This window comes from Xylocopa sonorina, chromosome 16 (assembly GCF_050948175.1).
Source record: "Xylocopa sonorina isolate GNS202 chromosome 16, iyXylSono1_principal, whole genome shotgun sequence".
Classification (NCBI taxonomy): Eukaryota; Metazoa; Arthropoda; class Insecta; order Hymenoptera; family Apidae; genus Xylocopa; species Xylocopa sonorina.
The window spans coordinates 2,429,399-2,454,975 of NC_135208.1; the positions used below are offsets into that span (position 1 = coordinate 2,429,399).

General features: G+C 34.2%; 3 protein-coding genes across 3 annotated transcripts in view; 1 reads left to right on the plus strand and 2 right to left on the minus strand.

Annotated features, from left to right (window-relative positions):
* The window catches only part of Pio (zona pellucida domain-containing protein piopio), a 121,512-nt gene extending 111,809 nt beyond the window's left edge, over window positions 1–9,703 (minus strand). The window contains exons 1-2 of the mRNA XM_076907411.1: window positions 9,474–9,703; window positions 3,307–3,344 (exon numbers count right to left, since the gene is read on the minus strand). Coding sequence (XP_076763526.1) covers window positions 3,307–3,344; window positions 9,474–9,669 — 234 coding nt within the window. The 5' untranslated portion in view covers window positions 9,670–9,703. The remainder of the gene's footprint in view (window positions 1–3,306; window positions 3,345–9,473) is intronic.
* Window positions 9,704–15,286: 5,583 nt separating this feature from the next.
* LOC143431017 (uncharacterized) lies at window positions 15,287–16,283 on the minus strand. Its single transcript, XM_076907502.1, has 3 exons — window positions 16,146–16,283; window positions 15,374–15,828; window positions 15,287–15,317 (listed from the first exon to the last, which is right to left on the minus strand). Exons 1-3 carry the CDS (start codon window positions 16,281–16,283, stop codon window positions 15,287–15,289), a joined length of 624 nt encoding a protein of 207 aa, XP_076763617.1.
* A 442-nt stretch (window positions 16,284–16,725) lies between these two features.
* Window positions 16,726–19,755, plus strand: Mtpap (mitochondrial poly(A) polymerase). The gene is made up of 9 exons (XM_076907503.1): window positions 16,726–16,849; window positions 17,472–17,656; window positions 17,735–17,974; window positions 18,050–18,274; window positions 18,352–18,560; window positions 18,631–18,840; window positions 18,927–19,408; window positions 19,453–19,607; window positions 19,654–19,755. Exons 1-9 carry the CDS (start codon window positions 16,726–16,728, stop codon window positions 19,753–19,755), a joined length of 1,932 nt encoding a protein of 643 aa, XP_076763618.1.
* The last annotated feature ends 5,822 nt before the right edge of the window (window positions 19,756–25,577 follow it).

Consider the following 25,577-nt stretch of genomic DNA (forward strand, 5'->3'; position numbering starts at 1 on the left):
CAACAACGCAACGCTGGGACGTGTGAACAGCTCGCAAGGAAGCGTTTAGCGGCTCACTTCCGATATCTCTGCTCTCCTACCAGCTCCACAGAGAAACGTTTGTGAAAACGGGCTCCAGGCTCCGCGAGATACTCTAAAAGAACACCAAGTAAAAGTAGGCGCGGTTGGTCCTCTCTTTCCAGCGTTTGCTGAACCGCTGAGCAAATATTTGCCAGCACACCAGGCGTTCTTCGACTCCTTATCGCCTGTTCTCTTTTTTATCCACGCTCCAGAAGACCTTGGAGTTCTTCTCGCAGGTTTAAACGTTGATTCTCCTCGACAGATCAGCTTTTTTCAACTCCAACATTGATGCTCTTCGACAGAGCAGCTTTTTTCAACTCCAACGTTGATGCTCTTCGATGGAGGATGCTCAAAGACAATTTGTTTCGCATTCAGAATGAAGAGAAGACTAGAAACTTTAGTTTAGACGTCTCAAGAGTGTCCTCAGCTTTCTGTAAATATTTCCATCCGCTTGAAACTCTTTCTTGGATAAATATTTGTGAAATTTTCAGGATTTTCAATGTTGATTCTCCTCAGATGTGAATATGAGTGCGTCCACTTGGTTATTCCACGCGAGCATCTTCTTGAAACGCTTTCTTCTCTTAAAACTTGCCTTTTCTACTGAGCTGGAGGCTTTTTGCTTCGCTCTCGAGATCGCTGGCGGAAAAACGGGATCAAGTTTGAATGTATTGGCTCTGAATGCATGCGAGCTATTAAAATCACTAAGATTTAGTAACGTAGTAGTAGAATCTGTTTTTTACAGTATGGTAACGTAATTATCTCTTTGTTTATGCCATTTCTGCTATTTCGTTGGCCATTTTTCTGGTACCAGTGGTTGTCGTAGCAAAAAACAGAAGGCATTTTGGTGGATTTTGGTCCAACGAGGATAAATTGTAACACAAAAAGTTTCAGAATCACTGATTTAATTAATATATTCTACTTGAATTGTATGCAATTATTATTAAACGTTGCATAGACACAAAATTGCAACCTTTTGATTGAATTAATGATATTAAATTCATAGTTCTTTGTTTTATGATAGTGTTTGTTGTATACAATTGATAATTATTGCAATATTTGCTATGAAATGTATTAGCGTTTCTCTCTAAATTATTTTGTACAATTTTGTACAATTCTTTTTCTTGTTTTAGAGCGATAGAAATGTCTGTAATGCAAAAACTATTGTTGCAGTTAATACAAAGTGCCAATCACTCTTTATCAATATTATTATAATACAAAGAACAAAAATTATGTGATTGTACATATTCTATTGACTTTCACAAGCTGTACAAAAAGCCAGTGGTTGGTTTAATTAATCATAACTTTGTCAGAGGTTCTATATTTTGTTATATTCGATAATAATTTATAGTGTATAATTTTTATTTAATGCAGAGAGTTTCTGATAGAATAAAGTCATTAGAATTAGGGATTTTGTTAGAAATTCTACAGATTTTTCTATTCAACAATAATTCTATAATATTCTAATTTTCTAATTCTCATTGAAAGCAGTTAATAATATAATAAAATTATCTAGAATTATAATTTTATCAGAAGTTCTACATTTTTTTCTATTCGACAATAATTCTATAATTTTCTAATTTTCTAATTCTCGTTGAATACAGAGAGTTACTCTGAGTTACTGAGAGTTATAGAATAAAATTATCTAAAATTATAACTTCATCAGAAGTTCTACATTTTTTTCTATTTGATAATAATTATATAATTTTTAATTCTCATTGAACGCAGAGAATTACTAATAGAATAAAATCATCTAGAATTAGGGACTTCATCAGAATTTGTATATTTTTTTTCTATTCGACAATAATTCTATAATTTTCTAATCTTCTAATTCTCATTGAATGCAGAGAGTTATTGACAAACTAAAATAATTTAACAGAAACAGAGAAATGATTCATAAAAACATGAATTGCTGTATATAAAATTAGTGCCAAGGCAAGAAAAAAAAAGAAACAAAAAAATTGCAAAACACAAAAGATTTGCAATGAAAAAAGGAAGATGATAGTTGATAGAATAAAATAATTTAACAAAAACAGAGAAACAATTCATGATAACATTGAATTGTTGCATACAAAATTAGTGCCAAGGCAAGAAAAAAAAAAATAATTGCAAAACGCAGAAGATTTGCAATGAATGCAACAAGCTATTGATAGAATAAAATCAATTAGCAGACATAGAGAAACAATTCATGATAACATGAATTGCTGCTTATAAAATTAGTGTCAAGGCAAAGAAAAAGAATAAAAAATATTGCAAGACGCACGAGATTTGCATTAAACTCAGAAAGTTATTGTTGGAATAAAATAATTTAACAGAAATAGAGAAACAATTCATGATAACATTGAATTGTTGCACATTAAATTAGTGTCAAGGCGAAAAAAAAAATAAAAAGATTGCAAAACGCAAAGGATTTGCATTAAACTCAGAAAGTTGTTGATAGAATAAAATCAATTAACTAAAATAGAGAAACGATTCATGACAACATGAATAACTGTATATAAAATTAGTGTTGAGGCAAAAAAAATATAAAAGAATTACAAAACGCACAAGATTTCCATTGAATACAGAAAAAAAAAAGAAAAATTGCAAAATGCAGAAGATATTCAATAAACATAGAAAAATAATAGTTGATAAAATAAAATCAATTAGCAGAAACAAAGAAACAATTCATGATTATACCACGAATACAAAATCAGTGTCCTAAAAAATCCAAAACACAGAAGACTTTCATAAAACGCATAAAATCGTTGCCACAATAAAATCAATTAACTCAAACAGAGTGACAACTCCAAATTGCCAGGTGTAAAACAACCAAAAAATCGCAGAAAATATTCCAGCCGCTTCGACACAGTTAGTGGAGCGCTCTTTCAACAAAAGCATTACATAACCCTCAGCATTCCAGCTCGTGGTGTGCTCTCAGCCACGCTGTTTTTTTTCATACGATAAGAGAAAGCGTATTGTCCACACGATCCATCGTGGGCGATCAAAATCACCATCGAACGACGGCAAACTAATCCTGCATCTCCAAATCATCTTCAATCGACTCTCTGACGAAAAATTACGATCATCCACTTGCATTCTTTTACTTTCTCTCTCCAATTAAATCATCTATCATCAATACGCACGTATTAATTAATAAATAAACATATTAATTGTTAATTCTAGCAAAATAAGTAAGAATAACAGAAGTGCACATGTCAAGTCGTTTGTTTTGATGCTGTCATCGACTAAATCTCTCTGTTTACTCACCAATAGAAACAGCAATACGATCTCCCGCCAGTCCATGGCTAAAATGAAAGAGAAAGTCAGATATTAATAACTGGGTCGAAGTCTCGTGGCTGCGAGCGTCTCTCGCGCGACGCCATTTCATCACAAACGAACGAAAAATCCACACAATTTCGCTGTTTCACTCGATATTTCTCATCCCATTTGGCCTCAGTCGAACGTCTCTGACCAACAACAACGTTTATTAAGTCCAACCAATTGCGTCGCGCGAGTAATCGAGCGCTGATTGGTCGTTCTCATCGAGAATCTCGAATTCGCGCGTGATCCAAAATGGCGGCTGAAAGGTGTCAACGATTGGTCACTGGCGAACGCTTTCGTCACGAAATCGAGGCCAAATCAAGGTTAATTGGAATTTTAAACGAAGGAGGACCGGAATTCTGCAAAATACGACTGAATTTAGCAGAAAATGACTGGATTTTTGGACTTAGAGGCAGTTAAATGGTTTAATTTCGAAAGGTTAGTAACGGACGTATTCATCGAGGATAAATCAAGATTAATTGGAATTTTAGAGGATAATTCAAGGTTAATTGGAATTTTAGAGGACAATTCAAGGTTAATTTGAATTTAAAATCGACTAGGCCTGAAATTTAACAAAATGTGACGGAATTTAGCAAAATATGACTGAATTTAGCAACAAATGACTGGATTTTTGGACTTAGAGGCAGTTAAATGGTTTGATTTCGAAAGGTTGCTAACGACAGTGTTCATCGAGAATAAATCAAGGTTAATTGGAATTTAAAATGAAGGAGGACTGGAATTTAGCAAAATGTGACTGAATTGAGCAGAAAATGACTGGATTTTTGAACTTAGAGGCAGTTAAATGGTTTAATTTCGAAAGGTTGCTAACGACAGTGTTCATCGAGGATAAATCAAGGTTAATTGGAATTTAAAATGAAGGAGGACTGGAATTTAGCAGAAAAGGACTGGAATTTAGCAAAATAAGACTGAATTTAGAAAAATATGACTGAATTTTTGGACTTAGAGGCAATTAAATGGTTTAATTTCGAAAGGTTAGTAATGGACGTGTTCATCGAGAATAAATCAAGGTTAATTGGAATTTTAGAGGATAAATCAAGGTTAATTCGAATTTAAAATCAAGTAGGACTGTAATTTTGCAAAATATGTTTGAATTTAGCAAAATACGACTGGATTTTTGGACTTAGAGGCGATTAAATGGTTTTATTTGGAAAGGTTAGTAACAGCCGTGTTCATCGAGGATAAATCAAGGTTAATTGCAATTTTAGACGAACCAGGACTGGAATTTAAGAAAATGTGACGAAATTTAGCAGAAAAGGACTGGAATTTAGCAAAAAGTAACTGGATTTTTGGACTTAGAAGCGATTAAATGATTTAATTTCGAAAGGTTAGTAACGACCGAGTCCATCGAGGATAAATCAAGGTTAATTGGAATTTAAAATCAACTAGGACTGGCATTTAACAAAATGTGACGGAATTTAGCAGAAAAGGACTGAAATTTAGCAAAATATGACGGAATTTAGCAGAAAATAACTGGATTTTTGGACTTAGAGGCGATTAAATGATTTAATTTCGAAAGGTTAGTAGTGGACGTGTCTGTCGAGCATAAATCAAGGTTAATTGGAACTTAAAATCAACCAAGACTGGAATTTAGCAGAATATGACGGAATTTAGCAAAATATGACTGAATTTAACAAAAAGTAACTGGATTTTTGGACTTAAAAGTGACTAAACAGCTTAATTTGAAAAGGTTAGTAACAACCGTGTCCATCGAGAATAAATCAAGGAACTTAAAACGAAGAAGAACTGAAATTTAACAAAATATGACGAAATTTAGCTGAAAATGCCTGGATTTTTGGACTTAGTGGCGATTAAGTGGTTTAATTATGGTTTAGTTTGGAAAATTTAGTAACAGCAGTGTCCATCAAGGATAAATCAAGGTTAATTGGAACTTAAAATCAACTAGGACTAGAATTTAGCAGAAAATGCCTGGATTTTTGGACTTAGAGGCGATTAAATGCTTTAATTTCGAAAGGTTAGCAGTGCACGTGTCCATCAAGGATAAATCAAAGATAATTGGAATTTACAATCAAGTAGGACTGAAATTTAGCAGAAAACGACTGGATTTTTGGACTTAGAGGCGATTAAATGTAGTGGACGTGTCTATCGTGGATAAATCAAGGATAATTGGAATTTAAAATCAACTAGGACTGGGATTTAGCAAAATGTGGCTGAATTTAGCGGAAAACGACTGGATTTTTGGACCAGAAGGCGACTAAATGGTTTTGGAAAGGTTAGTAACGGACGTGTCGTGAAAGCGACGCGGCAGAGTTTTGTAAGGCTGGTCGAACATTACGCGAAACACGTTCACTTTTTCGTGAAAGAGAGGCGAGCTGCTGGAACGACGACCTCGAGAACACTGGACCGCCGCGGTTGACCGTAGCCCTCGCAACTGCCCGCCATTTTCCAGACCAAGACCAAACCCGATACTCGATTCGACCAACGACGAAACGGACCACGATTTTGCGAGCCTGGTCGATCGACATCCCGCGAGGTTCTGCCAACCCTTCTTCCCCACCTTTTCTAACGACGGACGACCAGGCTCGTGTCGAGAGCCTTTGGATACCTGCTGGCCCAGGGACGTATCTAACGACGCCTTTCACTTTCTGCTACTTCTCTGTTATGTGAATGAAATATAGATGATGATTTGATGATGGTATTTTATGTTGTCTATTGTGTTTTATGTTTGCGCTTGGGAGAATCGAGCTTGTAAGTTTGTTATTCTTTGCAGATGATGTTCGTCCTTTTGCAAGTCACATATTACGTTTAATATTTGTTTACTATTGTGTTTAAGCTTGGGAGAATCGAGTTTGTAAGTTTGTTGTTCTTTGGAGATGATTGTTTGGAAGTTGAAGTTGTTCTTTGGAAATGATATTGGGCCTTTTGCAAGTCGCATATTATGTTTGTAAGTTAAAATTAGTCTTTGGAAATGATGTTCATCCTTTTGCAAATCACGTATTATGTTTAATATTTGTTTATTATTATGTTTACGCTTGTGAGAATCAAGTTTGTAAGTTAGTTATTCTTTGCAGATGATGTTCGTCCTTTTGCAAATCACATATTATGTTTGATATTTGTTCAGTATTATGTTTACACTTGTTTAAATCAAATTCCTAAGTTTGTAAGTTGAAGTTGTTCTTTGAAGATGATAGCTTGTAAGTTGAAGTTGTTCTTTGAAGATAGCTTGTAAGTTGAAGTTGTTCTTTGAAGATGATAGCTTGTAAGTTGAAGTTATTCTTTGAAAATGATATTTGTCATTTTGCAAATTATGTATTATGTTTAATATTTGTTTATTATTATGTTTACGCTTGTGAGAATCGAGTTTGTAAGTTAATTACTCTTTGCAGATGATTGTTTGGAAGTTGAAACTGTTCTTTGAAAACGATATTCGTCTTTTTGCAAGTTACGTATTATGTTTAATATTTGTTCACTATTATATTTACACTTGTGCAAATCAAGTTTGGTATTTTATAACTTGAAGCTGTTCTTTGGAAATGATATTGGTCCTTTTGCAAGTCAAGTATTATGTCTTCACTTTCCATTTTTTTTTTCTGTTATGCGATTGAAACACAGATGATAATTTGGTATTAGCATTTTAAATTCTGTATTATGTTTAATATTTGTTCAATATTATGTTTATGCTTGTACAAATCAAGTTTGGTAGTCTGTAAATTGAAGTTGTTCTTTGGAAATTATATTTGTCCTTTTGCAAGTTAGATTTACCCTTTCTGACAAATCAAATTGAAATAATCCCTTTTGCAAATGAAAGTCATCTATTTGGAAATTAATTTTCTTCTTTAGAAATTGAATTCATTGTTTTGATGATTAATGTTAGGCTCTGGGAATTAAGTTTATAATTCTGGAAATTATATCAGTTTTTTGTGACTTGAATTAATTCTTTTGCTAGTCAAAGTCATCCAATCGGAAATTAAATTTATATTTTGGATGTTTTCAAATTCATTACTTTGGAAATTAAAAATCACATCACCCTTTTGCGAATTAAATTTATTCTTCTGTTTTTTCAAATCATTCTTTGAGTTTTTCAATAATTCAAAGGAATCAATTGTTGAAGAAATTGTTGAGATAAATCTTAAAAAAAATTATTTATCATTGTAGAAGTATAATGTATGGTTGATTGATGATATATGGTTGATCTCCAGAACAATGAATTTGATTTATAAAGGAGAAACTTAATTTCCAAATGGATGACTCTCATTTGCAAAGAGATTATTTAAGTTTCATTTGAGAAAGGCTGAGTTTAACTTGCGAGAGGATGAATTTCATTTACAACACAACAAATTTAATTTACAAAAGAGTACCAAAATTAATTTGCAAAAGGATTATTCAAGTTTAATTTCTCAAAAAGGGTGAATTTAACTTGCAAGAAAACAAATTTAATCTACAAAAGGGTAAATATGATTTGCAAAAGGGCTATAATTATATATAATTATTCTAAGAGCAGCTATTTTCTATTTCAGGTTCTGCAGAATTCTTTGATTGTCTGCAAGTCGTGAAAATGTCTTGGTTTGATGGCCACAAAGTGTTGGTAGATCATTGAGAGTGCTGGTATAGGAACAGTGCCCACGTCATGGCATACCGTGCGTTGAAGTCACCGCTGACTTTTATCGCGTAACGCGGACATAGTCATCGATACATATGCGTTTTGCCAGCTTGCGAAACTTCAAGATTTCCAAACACAACAGACTAGTCTTATGAGCAATAAATTCAATAATCGTGTTCGTTTAAACAGAAACTCTAAACTCAATCCCAAAGCAAGACAATTGCGATTTACTTGCAAATAAAGCATTATTGAATTTAGGTATTTTTTACAAGGTACAAACAATTTATTTTAGCAAGTTAAATACATATTTTATTTAGTTACAAATACCAAAACTTAAATAAATAAAGTAAATATTTATAAAATATATTTTAAATGTATTTATTTAAGTTTTTGTACTTGTAAGTAATATTTGGTAAAATTAATATTTTATTTATTGACGTAACTAATTTATTTAAGTAGATTTTATTTATTTAGGTAACTAATTTATTTAAGTATTATTTTATTTATTTGATAACTAATTTATTTAAGTATTATTTTATTTATTCAAGTAACTAATTTATTTTAGCAAATTATAGTACTCGTAACTAAATAAAATATTTATATAATTCTCTAACAATTTTTTTTTATATCAAAGAACTTTAAATGGTTCTTTAATACACTATTGAAACAAATTATTCTTCTTAAAATTCTTTTAAGATAATCTAACATTAGATTAAATAATATATTTAATAATTTTATTACTTTAATAACTAATAATTCCTTATCTAATTATCTTTTAAGATAAGGTGCGTCACACGATGATCTCATCTCACGACTAGCAACAGTTGAAACAATATTCTGCTAACATACTTTTCCTGACAAAACCAAAAATAAAGTTTGCAATATTGTACTACTTGAAGCAGCTACCATTACAAGGGAATACTTTGCAATATTACTATTAGAACTACTTGAAGAAGCCACAAATTTAATTTAGGGACTGGTGGCTCCAGAAAAATTCCAAATAACTCTATGGTAAATATTAAGAAGAATTTCAAGTAATTCCTTAAAGTTCGCAATATTGCACAACTTGAAGAAGCCAGAAATTTAATGACTGACGGCTCCAGAAAAATTAGAAACAACTCCATAGTAAATATTAAGAAGAATTTCAAGTAATTCCTTAAGATTTGCAACATTGTACTACTCGAAGAAGCCACAAATTTGATGACTGGTGGCTCCGGAAAAATTCCAAATAACTCTATGGTAAATATTAAGAAGAATTTCAAGTAATTCCTTAAAGTTCACAATATTGCACACCTCGAAGAAGCACATACTACTTAAAGAAGCCACAAATTTAACTACTAGTGGCTCTCCAAAAATTCCAAACAACTCCACGACAAATATCAAGCAAAATCTCCAACTAATCCCTCAAATTTCACAGATCCTTTCATCCCAGAATATAATGCAGCGTACATCCGTGGACCAAAATCATCAGTTTCAATACGCGTGAGCGTGGACGATCCTTGGCGTCAGCATATTTGGTCACCAGTGTAACCACCTACGAGGATGAACAAGCGTCGCGAGCCTTGTACCCGTTTTCGCGTGGTTCCGTTGCATAACGCGGTTTCATTAAACCGACTGTAAAGTCCACGTTGAACCCATTCAGCCGTTGGCAGGGTCCGCCCCTCCGTTTTCCGTGCGTGCTCGAGAAAGGAAACGATCGCTTCCACGTTGCTCGCGCAGCTGCCAGCCATTCTCGCGTGTCCCAAACCCCTCTATCTGCTTCGTTTTTCGACGCTAGCCCTCTCACGGCCTCCTGGCTGTTCTCATGGAACGATATCAGCGTTCAGATCGAAATTGTGGCCCCACAGATGGGGCCAACGTTTTGGATGAAACGCGCGTACGCGTAGAAGCGTGATTGTACCGGATGTAAGTCGACGGTTGCGGGTGCAACGACGTGGGGTATTCCAGGAACTTGGATCTACGTTTTCGATACAGATTTAAGCGTCTAAGAAATAGTTTTCATTCAAGATTTTCATTTTGTTTGATTTTAGAATGATTTAAGCTGGAATTTATGTTTTATTCTAGTTGAATGCGATAATATTGTTCTGAATGGAGAGAAATAAGTTCTTTTGGATACTATATTGATCCTGACAACAAAATTGAATCTCTCTTTAATTTTATAAGAGATGAAATAAATGTTTGTAAATGTTTTTCTAGTATGTTAACATTTTTGAGTATTTTTATTTGATGAAATAAATGTTTGTATGTGTTTTTGCAACACGTGAACATTTTTGACTGTTTTTATTAGATGAAATAAATGTTTGTATGTGTTTCTGCAACACGTGAACATTTTTGAGTATTTTTATTTGATGAAATAAATGTTTGTATGTGTTTTTGCAACACGTGAACAATTTTGAGTATTTTTCAATGAATTATTAAGTTTCTTGAATGTGATTTAAGAACAGAAATATATGATAAAGATTAAGAAACTAAAATATTCAGAGATTTTTATAATTTACGATATTGAGATTAATTTTAGATACATAAATGTAATAAAATGAATTCATTGCGATGGAGAAAATATGTACCCTAAGAAATGCCACTAAAAGGGAGAGAAATGCATTGAGAAGAATATTTATGAGTATAAAGTATAAATTAGAAAGAGATTTTAAGATAACTTGTGTCATGAAACTAAAATATTTGACAATTTTTATAACTTACAATGTTGAGTTCAATTTTAGATAGAATTGAATTCGAAAGAAGTTATTCTTTTCTATTTAGAATTAATTGCTCTATTTAGAATTGATTAAGAAGAAATTTTAATATCACTTCTGTCATGAAACTAAAATATTTGACGATTTTTGCAACTTACAATATCAAACTCAATTTTAGATAGAATTCAATTGAAAAGAAGTTATCCTTCTCTATTTAGAATTAATTAAGAATTTAATTGAATTTTATCGAGCTCAATTTTAAATAGAATTCAATTCAAAAGAAGTTATTGTTCTCTATTTAAAATTAGTTAAGAATTTTAATATTACTTGTGTTATGAAATTAGAATATTTCTCGATTTTCATAACTTACAATATTGAGCTTAATTTTAAATAGAATTCGATTCAAAAAAAGTTATTCTTTTCCATTTTGAATTAATTTCTCTATTTAGAATTAATTAAAAAGAAATTTTAATATCACTTGTGTCATGAAACTAAAATATTTCTCGATTTTAATATCTTATAATATTGAGCTCAATTTTAAATAGAATTCAGTTCAAAAAAAGTTATTCTTTTCTATTTAGAATTAATTAAGAATTTTAATATTGCTTGTGTCATGAAACTAAAATGTTTCTCGATTTTCATAACTTACAATATTGAGCTCAATTTTAAATAGAATTCAATTCAAGAGAAATTACTCTTTTCTATTTAGAATTAATTAAGAAGAGATTTTAATATTATTTGTGTCATGAAGTGTCGCAACTTCTATTGTGAACTAATATTAGTTGTTTAATTAATTAAGAATTTTACAATATCGAGCTCAATTTTAAACAGAATTCAATTAAAAAGAACCTATCCTACTCCACTAAAAATTACATAATCGCATTTCAAAATGCAGATTAACAATTCAGCCAACAGTATTCGATTGCAAAAGACCCACATCGATGCAAATAGGCGTACAGCACCAAGAGAAATCCCAAACCATCGAAAGCAAAACGAAATACAGTAAAAAAGAGCATTTACGCTCGCTGTGAAACGCGCGTGCTCGCTTTCGACGACCTTGAGACCGTGGAACCACCTCTCTCGATGTCGTAACCAGCGAATTTTCAACCCCTCAATCGCATCTGAACCGTCTGCGACGATAAATCCGCTGGGAACTCGTTCTAAGCGGGCTGAGCGCCCTTGAACGGCCGCCAACGTGATCTTCGCGGTCCTTCCTTGTAACAAGATATTGCGCCATCTTGGTTTCAACGCGGATAAAAACAGAGAGAGCACTCAGAGACGTTCGACGAGCCCCTCATCGACTCGTGCAGCAATTTACACGCACCAGAACACCTCCAACATTCATCCAGCACACCAATTTGGGACGCGAACTCGTCGACAATCGAACGTATCGCTCTAAAGTAGAGAACAGACCATTCAAAATGTCCCTTGAGACGAGAAAACAGAGATCAAAGAGCATATCTCACCTGTCTGACCAGTGATCCACGTCCAAGGATTGCTCAGTTCACCAATATCTTCTGATTTCCTCGGCCAGAAACGAACACTTTGCTAATTAAGGGAAAAATAGAGTCAGAAATGATTGCTAGGATCACTTTTCAGAGAGATTTCTCGATCACCAGCTCGGTTCTCCTCGTGGATCCGGCTGGTTCGTCATCAGCACTTCCGGTAGGGCACGAGATCCTCGCGAGAAGGTAGAATGCAAGTGAATAATCGAGGGTAGCATCGAAAACGCGTTCTGGTTGGCCATAAAAACCATCTCGCGTGCGTCGTCATCCCCAAATCAGCAGCAATAACGCGAGAACGACTGGTGTGGGTCGTTATCGAGGTCCTGAGGGTCCACCAGACGAGCGTCCATCGTCTCGACGCGCACTACGAGTCGTTTACATCCAAATATTGCCAATAGTCATCGTATTTCTTCTCTGTTCGTCTCTTTTAAGGCCTGCAAATCGTCACTGCGAGGTTGCTGATGAAGTTTAAGGGATTTGTAGCTGTATTTTGGCTTGGATTCGAGGGATACCGTCACTGCAACGCGTACCAGCGAGTTTTAAGTCCCGATCGAGCCGTGAAAACGAGCCACAGACTGGAGAACTCCGTTGCGATCGACGCGAGGCTCGAGACTGCACTGTTCTTCGTCCTCTCTGTTACCTTTGAGCCGTTCTCCTCGCTGAGACCAGCGGAGAATCGTTCACAGGTGAGAGAGGGAGGCTCTAGAGAGAGAGAGAGAGAGGTGAAAATACGTGTTGCAAGCAAGGAGAGACGAGGATGCACGGAAGAAACGGGACGACGATGAATCTGAGCAGGAGGAGGAGAAGAAACGACGAGGACGAGCTGCTTTCAGACCCTGAAACAGAGGGGAACCGTTCGATTAGGCTTTAGAGGACGATGCAGTAAAGAGAGACGAGAGAGAGAGGTGTTTTAAGTATTTATGATGTGTTTCGAGGATCTACCGGCAGAGGACGGTGCTGCTGCGCTTCGTTTTTCAAGGGAAGGACACGTATTGACCGACTTTGATCCCTATCTGAAGCAATTAAGGTCTTATTGGACTGTTTGGAAAGTCATTTCCCTTTTTTAATGAAATTTTGGCTTCTTTAGAGTGTACAAATATTTTATTAAATTGTGTATTCTTCATTTTTTGGTCCACAATACCTTTTGCCATCTTTTTCTGAAGCAATTAAGTATTTATTGGGCTCTGTAAAATTATTTCGTTCTTTTTCTTTTGCTGAAAATGAAATATAGTTCTTTTCAGAGTGTATGAATATTTTATTAAATTATGTATCCTCTATTTTGGTTCACAATACCTTTTGCCCTCTTTTTCTGAAGCAATTAAGTACTTATTGGGCTGTTTCTAAAGTCATTTCGTTTTTTTTCTTTCGCTGGAAATGAAATATGGCTTTTCTTAGAGTGTATAAACATTTTATTAAACTATTTCACCTGATCCTAATTCGAAGCGAAGGTCTTCTGAAGCAATTAAGTACTTATTCAGCCGTTTGTAAAGTCATTTCCCTTTTTTAATGCAATATGGCTTTTTCTTACAGTGTATGAATATTTTATTAAATTGTGTGTTCTTCATTTTGGTCCACGATACCTTTTACCATCTTTCAGACTGGAAATTGATTCCACGTTTATTATTCTTCTGATTTTTGGTGGCAAAATACTGGTCCGAGTAATATTTGACTTGATCCTGATTCGAAGCGAAGCTCTTCTGAAGCAATTAAGTACTTATCGAGTTGTTCGTAAAGTCATTTCCCTTTTTTTATGAAATATGGCTTTTTTTAGAGTGTATAAGCATTTTATTAAATTAAGTATACTTCATTTTGGTCCACGATACCTTTTGCCATCTTTTTCTGAAGCAATTAAGTACTTATTGGGTTCTTTGAAAAGTTATCTCGCCTTTTTTCTTTTGCTGGAAATATACAAGAATTTAGAAATAAAACATTTCTGATTTTTGCTGGCAAAATATTTATTTCAATCTCTTCTATATTTCAGTAATTATCGCGATATTAGCATATTTTGTAGTTTTATTTTAATTTCTTGTATATCTCAGTAATTTTTGCGATATTAGCATATTTCATAATTTTATCTTAATTCCTTGCATATTTCAGTAATTTTACTGCAATTTATTGTATACTTTAGTAACTTGATTTTAATTTCTTGTATATTTCCCGCTTTATAGGTAAGAGAGAGAAAGATATATGCGAAAGCTGTAAGAAAGAGTGAGACAGATATAATCGACTCCATTGTAGAACACGTGGCGCCATCTCTGCGAAAAGCGCTCAAACTGCTCGCTCAGCGTTACCGACAGCGAAGTGAACTACTTATCGACAGTGGCGCCATCTGTGAGGAGGGCGCTGAAACTACTCGCCATTTAGTTTCAGCGACACTCGCAGAGATGGCGCCACCACAGCGCTGAGTGCGCGCGAAAATTTGAAAACTATTTGAAATCATAAAGATAAATTATATTATAAGATAACGAGAAATATGAGATGTTTAGTAGATCAAATATAATCGTTTACGTTAATTAACAATAAATAGTAAATATATACATATCAATTAAACAAGAATTATAACAGTAGAAATAACAAATATAATTAAGTAGGTTTAGTACAAGAAGATACTTGTTAGAATATAAAGCTTGTTAATTCTACTTTTGCAATTAAGTATATAAAGGCTTATTTTATTAATAGGTACAGGATATATAATTGTAAACAATATTCTCTCAAATAGAAAGTAAATAATTTGATAAAACTCTAAACTATCGCAGTTAATTCAGTACGAATTGAATAAACTACATTTCTTATTAATTAACGAACGTAATCTAAATGATTTAGTATGTTAAACATTTCCTATTCTCTGCTTTTTAATAATAAAAAAGGATTTAATTGGTTTCAAACAGTTTTTAAATCTTCGCGCGCAATCAGCGCCTGTGGCGCCATCTCTGTGAGGGCTGCTGAAACTACTCATCGTTTAGTTTCAGCAGTTCTCACAGAGATGGCGCCACCACGTCGCTCACTGCGCGCGAAAATTTAAAAACTATTTGAAACCAAATAAATGAATTATATTATTAAATAATAAAAATTGCTAGTATATATATTAGTTATTTATCATTTTTATTATTTGTAATTAATACACATAATTATTTATTATGAAAAACCAGTCACAGATGTTTATTATTAATATTTGTTACTCTTATTATTAATATATCATACATAACATTTATTGTACTAACATTTATTATTAATACAACATACAATATTTATTATTATTACTATTATTATCGTTATTATTATCATTAATATTATTATTATTATTATCATCATCATTATTATTATTATAATCATTATTATTATTATTATTATCATCATCAGTATTATTACTACTATCGTCATTATTAGTATTATAATCATTATTATTATTATCAACATCGGTATTATTATTATTATCATCATCATCATTATTGTTATTGTTATTGTTATTGTTATTGTTATTATTATTATCATTGTTATCATTATTATCATTATCGTCATTATCGTCATTATCATCATTATCATCATTATCATCATTATCATCATCGTCATCATTATCATCATCGTCATCATTATCATCATCGTCATCATTAATATCATTGTCATCATTATCATCATCGTCATCATTATCATCATTATCGTCATTATCATCATTATCATCATCGTCATCATTATCATCATCGTCATCATTATCATCATCGTCATCATTAATATCATTGTCATCATTATCATCATCGTCATCATTATCATCATCGTCATCATTAATATCATTGTCATCATTATCATCATTGTCATCATTATCATCATGGTCATCATTATCATCATGGTCATCATTATCATCATTGTCATCATTATCATCATTATCATCATTGTCATCATTATCATCATTTTCATCATTATCATCATTATCATCATTGTCATCATTATCATCATTATCATCATTATCATCATTGTCATCGTTATCATCATTATCATCATTATCATCATTACCATCATTGTCATCATTATCATCATTGCCATCATTGTCATCATTGTCATCATTATCGTCATTATCGTCATTATCATCATTATCATTATTATCATCATTGTCATTATTATCATTAGCATTATTATCATTATTATTATCATTATCATTATTATTATTATAATCATTATTATTATTATCATCATCAGTATTATTATTATTATCATCATTATTAGTATTATAATCATTATATTATTGCATCATCATCGGTGTTATTATTATTATCATCATCACTATTATTATTATTGTTATTGTTATCATTATTATTATTACTATCATCATCATTATTATTATCATTATTATTATTATCATCATCATTATTGTTATTGTTATTATTATTATTATTTTTATTATTATTGCTATTATTATTGTTATTATTATTATTAGTTAAGTATCAATTATTAACCTTACATATTAATTACTAAATAATTTAATATCCTTTATTAAAAGCAACATCTCTACTTTACCCGCGAACAGTCAACGGCCAATGGTTTGCACGCGCGCCGCAGGTACCACGTGTTTGTCGCTGCGGTAGTGGATTTAAAAATGGCGCTCGCACATCGTGTTAATCAAAACTACTCGCCTCTGTTAACCACGTTCTACTGTAAATGTATAGTCAACAAACGGTTCCAATCATGGCAGAGGGACCGGGAGACCAGGTCCAGACGCGGTACGCCTTTTAAATCGCCAGCAATATCCATTTAAACGCTCGACTAACCTTCGCACTCTAACCTCAACAACTTTCAACTTTCGCATCTTCGATTCACCGTCAATTTCCTCGAATCCACCGCGATAATCATCGAACGTAATCTGCTTTCAGCAACGTTCCTCTTCACCACGCTTATCTTGCCACTAACAATTTAATTATTTGCATATTTGCTGAGCGCAACCACTGTTTGCTGAGGAACGAACCACCAATGAAGATATCATCAATGAAACTTAATTAACAAGCGTACAAAAATACGTGACTACCCTCACATCGTCTCTAATCCATTCTAGAAACTATTGTACATTAAACGACTTACTTACAATTCATAATATCTCGTTAAACCATTTGTATCGTTAGTACGGACATAAAATTGCTTTGTACCGTCTACGACCGCCTACGTCTATGTTTTTACACTTTTAAATGCTTCGGCACTGGCGTTGGAACAACGACGCTTGATTTATTACAAAAACTTTTTACTTCCGTTCGAAAGAGTTCTTAAGTTCTTGAGAAAGGCTTTGAGAGCTCGCGAGAACCCTGCGAAGCGAGCGAGCTGAGTAACCGAGGCATTACGAATGTTTCGCAGAACCTGGCAAGTCGAACGGTACGTTCAGAACGTTCAACGAGATGATGGAGTTCAGACGGAAACAGGCGAGGAAGAGCGTTCTGATCAAAGTGAGCACGTTCGATCACATCCTGCAGGTGCATGGGTTCGTCAGTCGTTTTGGCACTGTAGCGAGGACGTTCCCCTTCACCACGCTGAACGACCAAGTAGGTACACAGAGATCGCCCTTGTCGTCCAAATTCCACGGTGCGTGGCTGGTTTGCATTGTTCGATGTCAACCGTAGAACTTCCTGCTGCTCGAGATGGAGGCGGAGAAGCAGGTGGAAAGTTTTCAATTGATAGCCTTCGCCAAATTGAGCCCTGACTGCACGTATACGACTACGCCTTTATTCTACTACCAGGGACAGCAGAACACTTACTCGCACGACTCGTCGGTGCTCAAGAATATTTGTACCCACCATCACTCGACGTTTAGAGTTTCCAGCGCAGAGGAGATCCGGAAGCATCTACGATCACTGACCACAGTAACGTATCGATGCGCATATGTTAGAGATTGGATTACGTTTTGAGAATAAGCAGAGACGTTGCGCTGTTTCCAGCCCACGGAGCAGATGATGGCCCTCTGCGAGATGCTGACCGTGACAGACTTGAACATAAGACTCAGGTTTCACACTGCCGAACAGATCAGCTATTACATATCGAAGTTGTTCTCAAACCTGCACGTCCTGCCATTCGGCTCCTCTGTGAATGGGTTCGGTCAGATTGGCTGCGATCTAGATTTACTCTGCCAGACTGACGGAAAGAAACAGACGCAGTACATGAATGTAAGTAGCCACGCACTGCCTCAACGACTCAGCGAAGCATGCCTAAGGCTCAGCCTCACTGACTCTTCTCTCCGTAGCAAAAAGGACGGTTCCTGTTCTGCACGCAGCCACTCTACTTCACAGAGAAAAACGAGCAGAAGGAGTTCCTCGAGCTGATCAGCATGATGATGAGGATGTGCGTGCCTGGCATCAGTGGCCTGAAGAAGATCCTCGAAGCGAGGGTGCCAATAATCAAGTTCTACAATATGAACACCAACATGCAGTGCGATCTCAGCTGTACGAATTCGTACGTATGTTAAAATGCGCCCAGTCGAACTGTTCAGAGCTGCGTAATCATGTTCGAAACCATCGCACAGGGTTGCGCTGTACATGTCTGAGCTGCTGTACATCTACAGCGAGCTGGACTGGCGAGTCAAGCCATTGGTCTGCACCATTCGCAAGTGGGCACGCAACGCTAACATAACAAGAGAGACGCCTGGTCATTGGCTGACCAACTTCTCTCTGACCCTTCTGATAATGTTCTACCTGCAGACGAGGAACGTGTTGCCCTCGTTGAACACCTTGAAGACCTGCCGTGGTGATTATGATCAGTCTGCGCAGCGTTTACTCTGAGGATACAGTGCGCATGTAAATGTGTATCGTTCGCAGGTTTCACCTTCTCTGTAAATACCTTGTACACCAACGATACGCAGTCTGAGAATAAACCGTGGCACGTGCAGTGGAGGCGCAACACCAAGTGCAACAACCAGGAGTCCCTGCACAGCCTTCTGTTCGGCTTCTTCGAGTACTACAGCATGTTCGACTTCAAGATGCAAGCGATCTGCATTCGAGAGGCGAAGCTCAAGCCGAAGAGTGACCAGTCGCCTCTGTTCATCTACAATCCATTCAATCCAACGCTGAACGTCAGCAAGAATGTGACCATGGTTGAGATTGTGCGCATGATCGATCAGTTCAGACAGGGGCTGCAGACAATGCTCGAGTCTGAGGATTCCACTGTGATTCTGAATCTGATCAATTGTGCCAAGCCGAGTGGCCTGTCCGCACAGAAGCAGTTCAGTGGTAACAAAGTGGAGAGTTTTCGGTGCAACGACCAGGTGAAAGGGCCTGAGTTGATGGACGAAGAGCTGTTCGACAGTAAAACTAACACGAACCAGGCGAAAGGGAGTCTGATGAAGTAGAAATAGCTGTAAACAATTTAACGCTGTACAATAATTTATTCGCCATTGATTTTTATAAAGCTCGTTCGACTTGTAAATATAGTTTTTCACCTGATAACTCTGGACGCTGGACAGAACGCTGTACTTTTTTAGATTTAATCAACGAGAGAGAGATAGTCGGACACCAGTATGATTTTTATTTTTGTTTTCTAGGATTTTTAGGGGGAAGAAGAGGGTGTTAAAGAAGTATTAGGATGTTGGAGGATGGTTCGGTTGCCCTCTGCGAGACTCGATTGCTTCGTTATTCCTGAGAATACGGATTAACGTTTGGAGAAATGTGTTTTAAAGGGAACGTTGGTCTACGTTAGATATTTAAAAATCATATTATTCTTGGTAATATTGAATAATCTTTGAAAAAATGTGTTTTAGAGGGAACGTTGGTCTACATCATTCATCTAAAAGCCAAATTATCCCTGCAAATACCAAATGATCTTTGGAAAACTGTGTTTCGGAGGAAACATTGATCTATGTCAGCCATCTAAAATTCATATTATTCCTGGGAACATTGAATAATCTTTGGGAAATTATATTTTACACAGTTCATTGGTCTATGTTAGTCATCTAAAAATTATTTTACACCCGCAAATGTTCAATAATCTTTGAAGAAATGTATTTTAGAGGAAACGTTGATCTATGTTAGTCGTCTAAAAATCATATTATTCCTGCGTATACGGATTAATTCTTGAAGAAATGGATTTTAAAAGAAGCCTTGGTCTACGTTAATCATCTAACGCTCATATTGCTTCTACGAATACCAAATAATCTTTGGAAAAATGTGTTTTAGAGGGAACATTGGTCTACGTTATTTCGTATAAAAATTATTTTACGTTTTTGGTTTATTTTACGCATTGGTTTCATCTAAAAATTAAATTATTTCTGTGAATATTCAATAATCTTTGGAAAATGTGTTTTAAAGGAAATGATGGTCTACATTATTCATGTAAAAATAACTTTGCTCCTGCAAATATTTAATAATCTTTGGAAAAATGTGTTTTAGAGAGAGCATTATTCTATATTAGTCATCTAAAAATTATTTTACTCCTGAAAATATCCAATAATTTTGGGAAAAATGTGTTTTAGAGGAAGCGTTGGTCTACGTTAAACATTTAAAAATTATATTATTCCTGGGAATATTGAATAATCTTTGAAGAAATATATTTTGGAGGCAACGTTGGTCTATGTTAGTCATCTAAAAATTATTTCACTCTTGCAAATGTTCAATAATTTTTGGAAAAATGTGTTCTAGAGGCGATGTTGGCCTACGTTAGTCATCTAAAAATTATATTAATCCTGCAAATATGGATTGATCTTTGAAGAAATGTATTTTAAAAGAATAGTTGGTCTACGTTAGTCATCTAAAAATTATTTTGCACTTGCGAATATTGAATAATCTTTGGAAAAATGTGTTTTAGAGGGATCATTGATCTACATTATTCACATAAAAATTATTTTACTCCTGCAAATACCGAATAATCTCTGGAAAAATGTATTTTGGAGGAAACATTGGTCTATGTTAACCATCTAAAAATTAAATTATTCCTGTGAATATTCAATAATCTCTGGAGAAATGTGTTTTAGAGGAAGCATTGATCTATGTTAGTCATCTAAAAATTATTTTACTCCTGCAAATATTCAATAATCTTTGGAAAAATGTGTTTTAGAGAGAACGTTGGTCTTCATTTTTCATCTAAAAATTAAATTACTGCTCTGAATATTAAATAATCTTGGAAAAATGTGTTTTAGAGGGGATGTTGGTCCACGTTAATCATCTAAAAATTATTTTACTCCTGCAAATATTCAATAATCTTTGGAAAAATGTGTTTTAGAGAGAACGTTGGTCTTCATTTTTCATCTAAAAATTAAATTACTGCTCTGAATATTAAATAATCTTGGAAAAATGTGTTTTAAAGGAAATGTTGGTCCACGTTAATCATCTAAAAATTATTTTACTCCTGCAAATATTCAATAATCTTTGGAAAAATGTGTTCTAGAGAGAGCATTATTCTATGTTAGTCATCTAAAAATTATTTTACTCCTGCAAATATTCAATAATCTTTGGAAAAATGTGTTTTAGAGAGAACGTTGGTCTTCATTTTTCATCTAAAAATTAAATTACTGCTCTGAATATTAAATAATCTTGGAAAAATGTGTTTTGGAGAGAACGTTGATCTACATTATTCATCTAAAAATTATTTTACTTCTGTGAATATTCAATAATCTCTGGAAAAATGTGTTTTAGAGGGAATGTTGGTCCACGTTAATCATCTAAAAATCATATTATTCCTGCAAATATTGAATAATCTTTAAAAAAATGTGTTTTTGATGGATCATTGATCTACATTAATCATCTAGAGATCATATTTTCCTATATTTTGCGACTACACATAAAGATTCGCTGATACTATTCTTAATATGTACTTTTATTTGATGATTAAATGCTACCAATTTAGAAATAATTTAATTATATTCTTAAAGATGGTACATAATTGAAGATTAAGAGAAATTGGACTTAGATATTTCTTCATATACAGCTCGCATACTTAAAGCTTTTCGTTCAAGGAATAAATTGAATAATTTTATTATAGTAAAAGTAATATTTTTTTTATTTTATGAGCTTGAGTGCTTCTTTGCTAATTATTTTTTGTCGTATAATAGAAAACACAAGAGAGTAGATATCTGAAAGATATTATAAACATTTTATCTTCTTTAAACTTCAGAATTAAGCTTCAACGCTTGGTTTTCTATAAACTTAAGTGCTTTATTTTGCTTGAGCTTCAAAATTAAGCTTCAGTGCTTTGATTTACTTAAGCTTCAGCGCTTTATTTTCCTTCAGCTTCAGTGCTTTATTTTCCTTAAGCTTTAATGGTTTATTTTCTTTAAGCTTCAATGTTTTATCTTCTTCAAGCTTCAGAATTAAGCTTCAATGGTTTATTTTACTTAAGCTTCAAAATAAAGTACTCCTTCACTAATTATTTCTTATCATTAAATAAAAAATATAAGAGAGTAGATATCTGAAGATATTATAAACATTTTCTCTTCTTCAATCTTAAGAATTAAACTTCAACCCCTTATGATTTCCTCAAGCTCCAGAATTAAGCTCCAATGCTTTATTTTCTATAAGCTTCAGTATTAAGTTTCAAGCATTAATAATTTCTTTAATCTTCAGAATTAAGATTCAATTCATTATAATTACTTTAAGCTTCAGAATTAAGCTTCAATGCTTTATTTTACTTAAGCTTCAGAATTAAGCTTCAACTCATTATAATTTCTTTAAGCTTCAGAATTAAGCTTCAACCCTTAATAATTTCTTTAAGCTTCAGAATCAAGCTTCAGCACTTTATTTTCCTTAAGCTTCAGAATTAAACTTGAATGCTTTATTTTGTTTAAGCTTCAAAATTAAACTTCAATGCTTTAGTTTCTTTAAGCTTCAAAATTAAGCTTCAGCCCTTAATAATTTCTTTAAGCTTCAGAATCAAGCTTCAGCACTTTATTTTCCTTAAGCTTCAGAATTAAACTTGAATGCTTTATTTTCTTTAAGCTTCAAAATTAAACTTCAATCCCTTATAATTTGTCTAAGCTTCAGAATTAAGCTTCAGCTCTTCATTTTCCTTAAGCTTCAGAATTAAGCACCAATTCTTTATTTTCTATAAGCTTTAGAATTAAGTTTCAAGCATTAATAATTTCTTTAATCTTCAGAATTAAGCTTCAACCCATTATAATTTCTTTAAGCTTCAGAATTAAGCTTCAATGCTTTATTTTCTTAAGCTTCAGAATTAAGCTTCAACCCTTAATAATTTCTTTAAGCTTCAGAATTAAGCTTCAACCCTTAATAATTTCTTTAAGCTTCAGCACTTTATTTTCCTTAAACTTCAGAATTAAGCTTCAACCCTTAGTAATTTTCTTAAGCTTCAGAATTAAGTTCCAACCCTTAATAATTTCTCTAAGCTTCAGAATTAAGCTTCAACCCCTTATAATCTCTTTCAGCTTCAAAATTAAGCTTCAACCTCTTATAATTCCCTTCAAACTTCAAAATTAAGCTTCAACGCTTCATTTTCTTTAATCTCCAACATCTTCCGATCAAATAAAAAATTTCTGACTGAAAACTATACTGCGCCACATTGTTAAATATATTTTGACCTCATCATTGACCATTCCACATGAAAAAAAAAAGATTATTATTTAATAAAATGTAGGAAAATATGTTCTTTAGATTCTCCTTCGACCTACACAAATTAATATCCCTCTCAAAGGACATTTATCATATTTTTGCAGCACTCTTCAAGCATTTTTTCATGCTCATACAGGAAACAAAGTAATTAAATTAAGCGAGACACCATGTACAAAAGAAAAGAGTTCAAAAATTTCTCTTTCGTTACGTATTATCATTTAGATATTGCAAAGAAACTGAATTCGATGTCAGAAAAATGCTGAATCGCATTGCAAACCGTTGCGTTATGAAAATCAAAGGCGTAATTACCTTTACACCAAACAAAATCAATTAGAAAATTTATAATAAACAGCGAAGAGGAGTTCGATGCAAGAGTAACTCTCAGCGCAAAGTATTACGCAGGAAGTTATTTTTAAAAAAAGTTACTTCGCTCTTACGCTTTAAAATTGCAAGACTTTTCAGAAGTTTCGCTTTTACAACATCAGAATACATTTTCTGAACCGATGATGTCCTACGCAGATAATACAAAATAGTATTCAGAGAGTTATCAAGCATCTTTCATCCTAGTCGCTTAATTTAGCATTAAAAATTATATTGGTGTCTGATTATTTCCATCGAACCGAAAGAGCAGTGCAGTATTTCCGTATTCTATTAAGAAAAACAAAGTAACAACTTCGATTGTACATTAAGATGCGTAAACAGAGACCGAAAGCAAAGTTTTTCTGTATAAGACTCTATCGTATTGTTTCAATTCCATCATAACGAAGAAACAGTAATTTTATAATTCGCTATTGGGTTTCAATAATTGCTATCGTAAGCCAATATGAAGAATGTAAAGTATCCAAACCCTATAAATAGATAATCAGACATGAACAAGTGCCAGATCTAACGTATAATTAATTCAGTTTGTCCAATCGTTGGACAGACAGAGCCTCGCTACTCAAATAAGAGCAACGAAGGAGCAAAACAGAGTGAAATGTTGGTGCGCATTGCATTTACAGCAATCGAACAACACTGTAATACTTCGTAACTTGTATATTTCCTCTATCGTCAGCAATTCGACATTTCTGATACATGATTAATCGTGTACATTTGCTATAGTTGCAACGTTCCTGGTGGCCCATACTCGAGGGCCACCGCAGGAGGCGTTGTTCTCTTAATATCTTAACAATCGCGTGTTTCAATTACGTTGGAGCCCTCGCCTCTCGTTGAGAGGGCTGTCTGGCTCTCACAGAGCGTCTCGTGCAATTGTAAAAACACCAATCACGATTATCCAGCCCACAATAATGGCCAGAGACGAGGGTTCCTCGTGGTTTTTTGGCAAATTACGAGTACACTCTTTAATTAGGCTATTCTGAGGGTGACCAGAGGCACGTGGCGGTCTCTGGGACCCTCGTGCACCCTTCGATACCTCGCTCGAGGGTGCTCGGTTACATAGAAACCCTAAATCTGGCGAGTGTTCGACTCGCGCGACGCTCGTTAGCCGAGTTCAATGAAAACTTTGAGCAGCACGGGATGATTATTCCCTCCAGTCGCCTTCGTACGTCCTCGACAACGTTTCTCGGACCCCCAGCTTCGTTTGTTACCCCGTAAGTTACTCTGTTTAATCGCTAATCCTAATTATCGAGCCTGTCGACCGCTGTTCGCAGGCTGCAATCAACAATAAGTGCGTCAACTTATGTGTTCTCCACTCTTTTACGTTCTTACATGTATTATATATTTAATGTATACTTGGTGGCTCCTGTTTTACGTATTTACTTCACTATTGGCAGCGATACTGTTCACCCTCGCCGCTTCGAGGCGCGTGCGAGCGGCGTTCTGATTAAAAAATCGCGACGCCCCTACGTCGAAGGCTGGCATTGACCCTGGAACAACAACAATTTCATCGTACAAACGTTGAAAAAACACGATGTTGGTC

Bases quoted from the DNA above. Each gene is read 5' to 3' on its own strand.
- LOC143431017 (XM_076907502.1), bottom strand. From the start codon at position 16,283: ATGATAATAATAATGATAATAATGCTAATGATAATAATGACAATGATG. The intron at 15,829-16,145 runs GTAATGATGATA...GACGATGATGAT, and splicing joins TGATAATGATGACAATGATG to AATGATGACGATGATGATAA. The intron at 15,318-15,373 runs GTATTAATAATA...ATTAATAATAAG, and splicing joins AATAATAAATATTGTATGTT to AGTAACAAATATTAATAATA.
- Mtpap (XM_076907503.1), top strand. From the start codon at position 16,726: ATGGCGCTCGCACATCGTGTTAATCAAAACTACTCGCCTCTGTTAACC. The intron at 18,841-18,926 runs GACCTGCCGTGG...GTTCGCAGGTTT, and splicing joins CCCTCGTTGAACACCTTGAA to CACCTTCTCTGTAAATACCT. The intron at 19,409-19,452 runs GTAAAACTAACA...CTGATGAAGTAG, and splicing joins GGACGAAGAGCTGTTCGACA to AAATAGCTGTAAACAATTTA.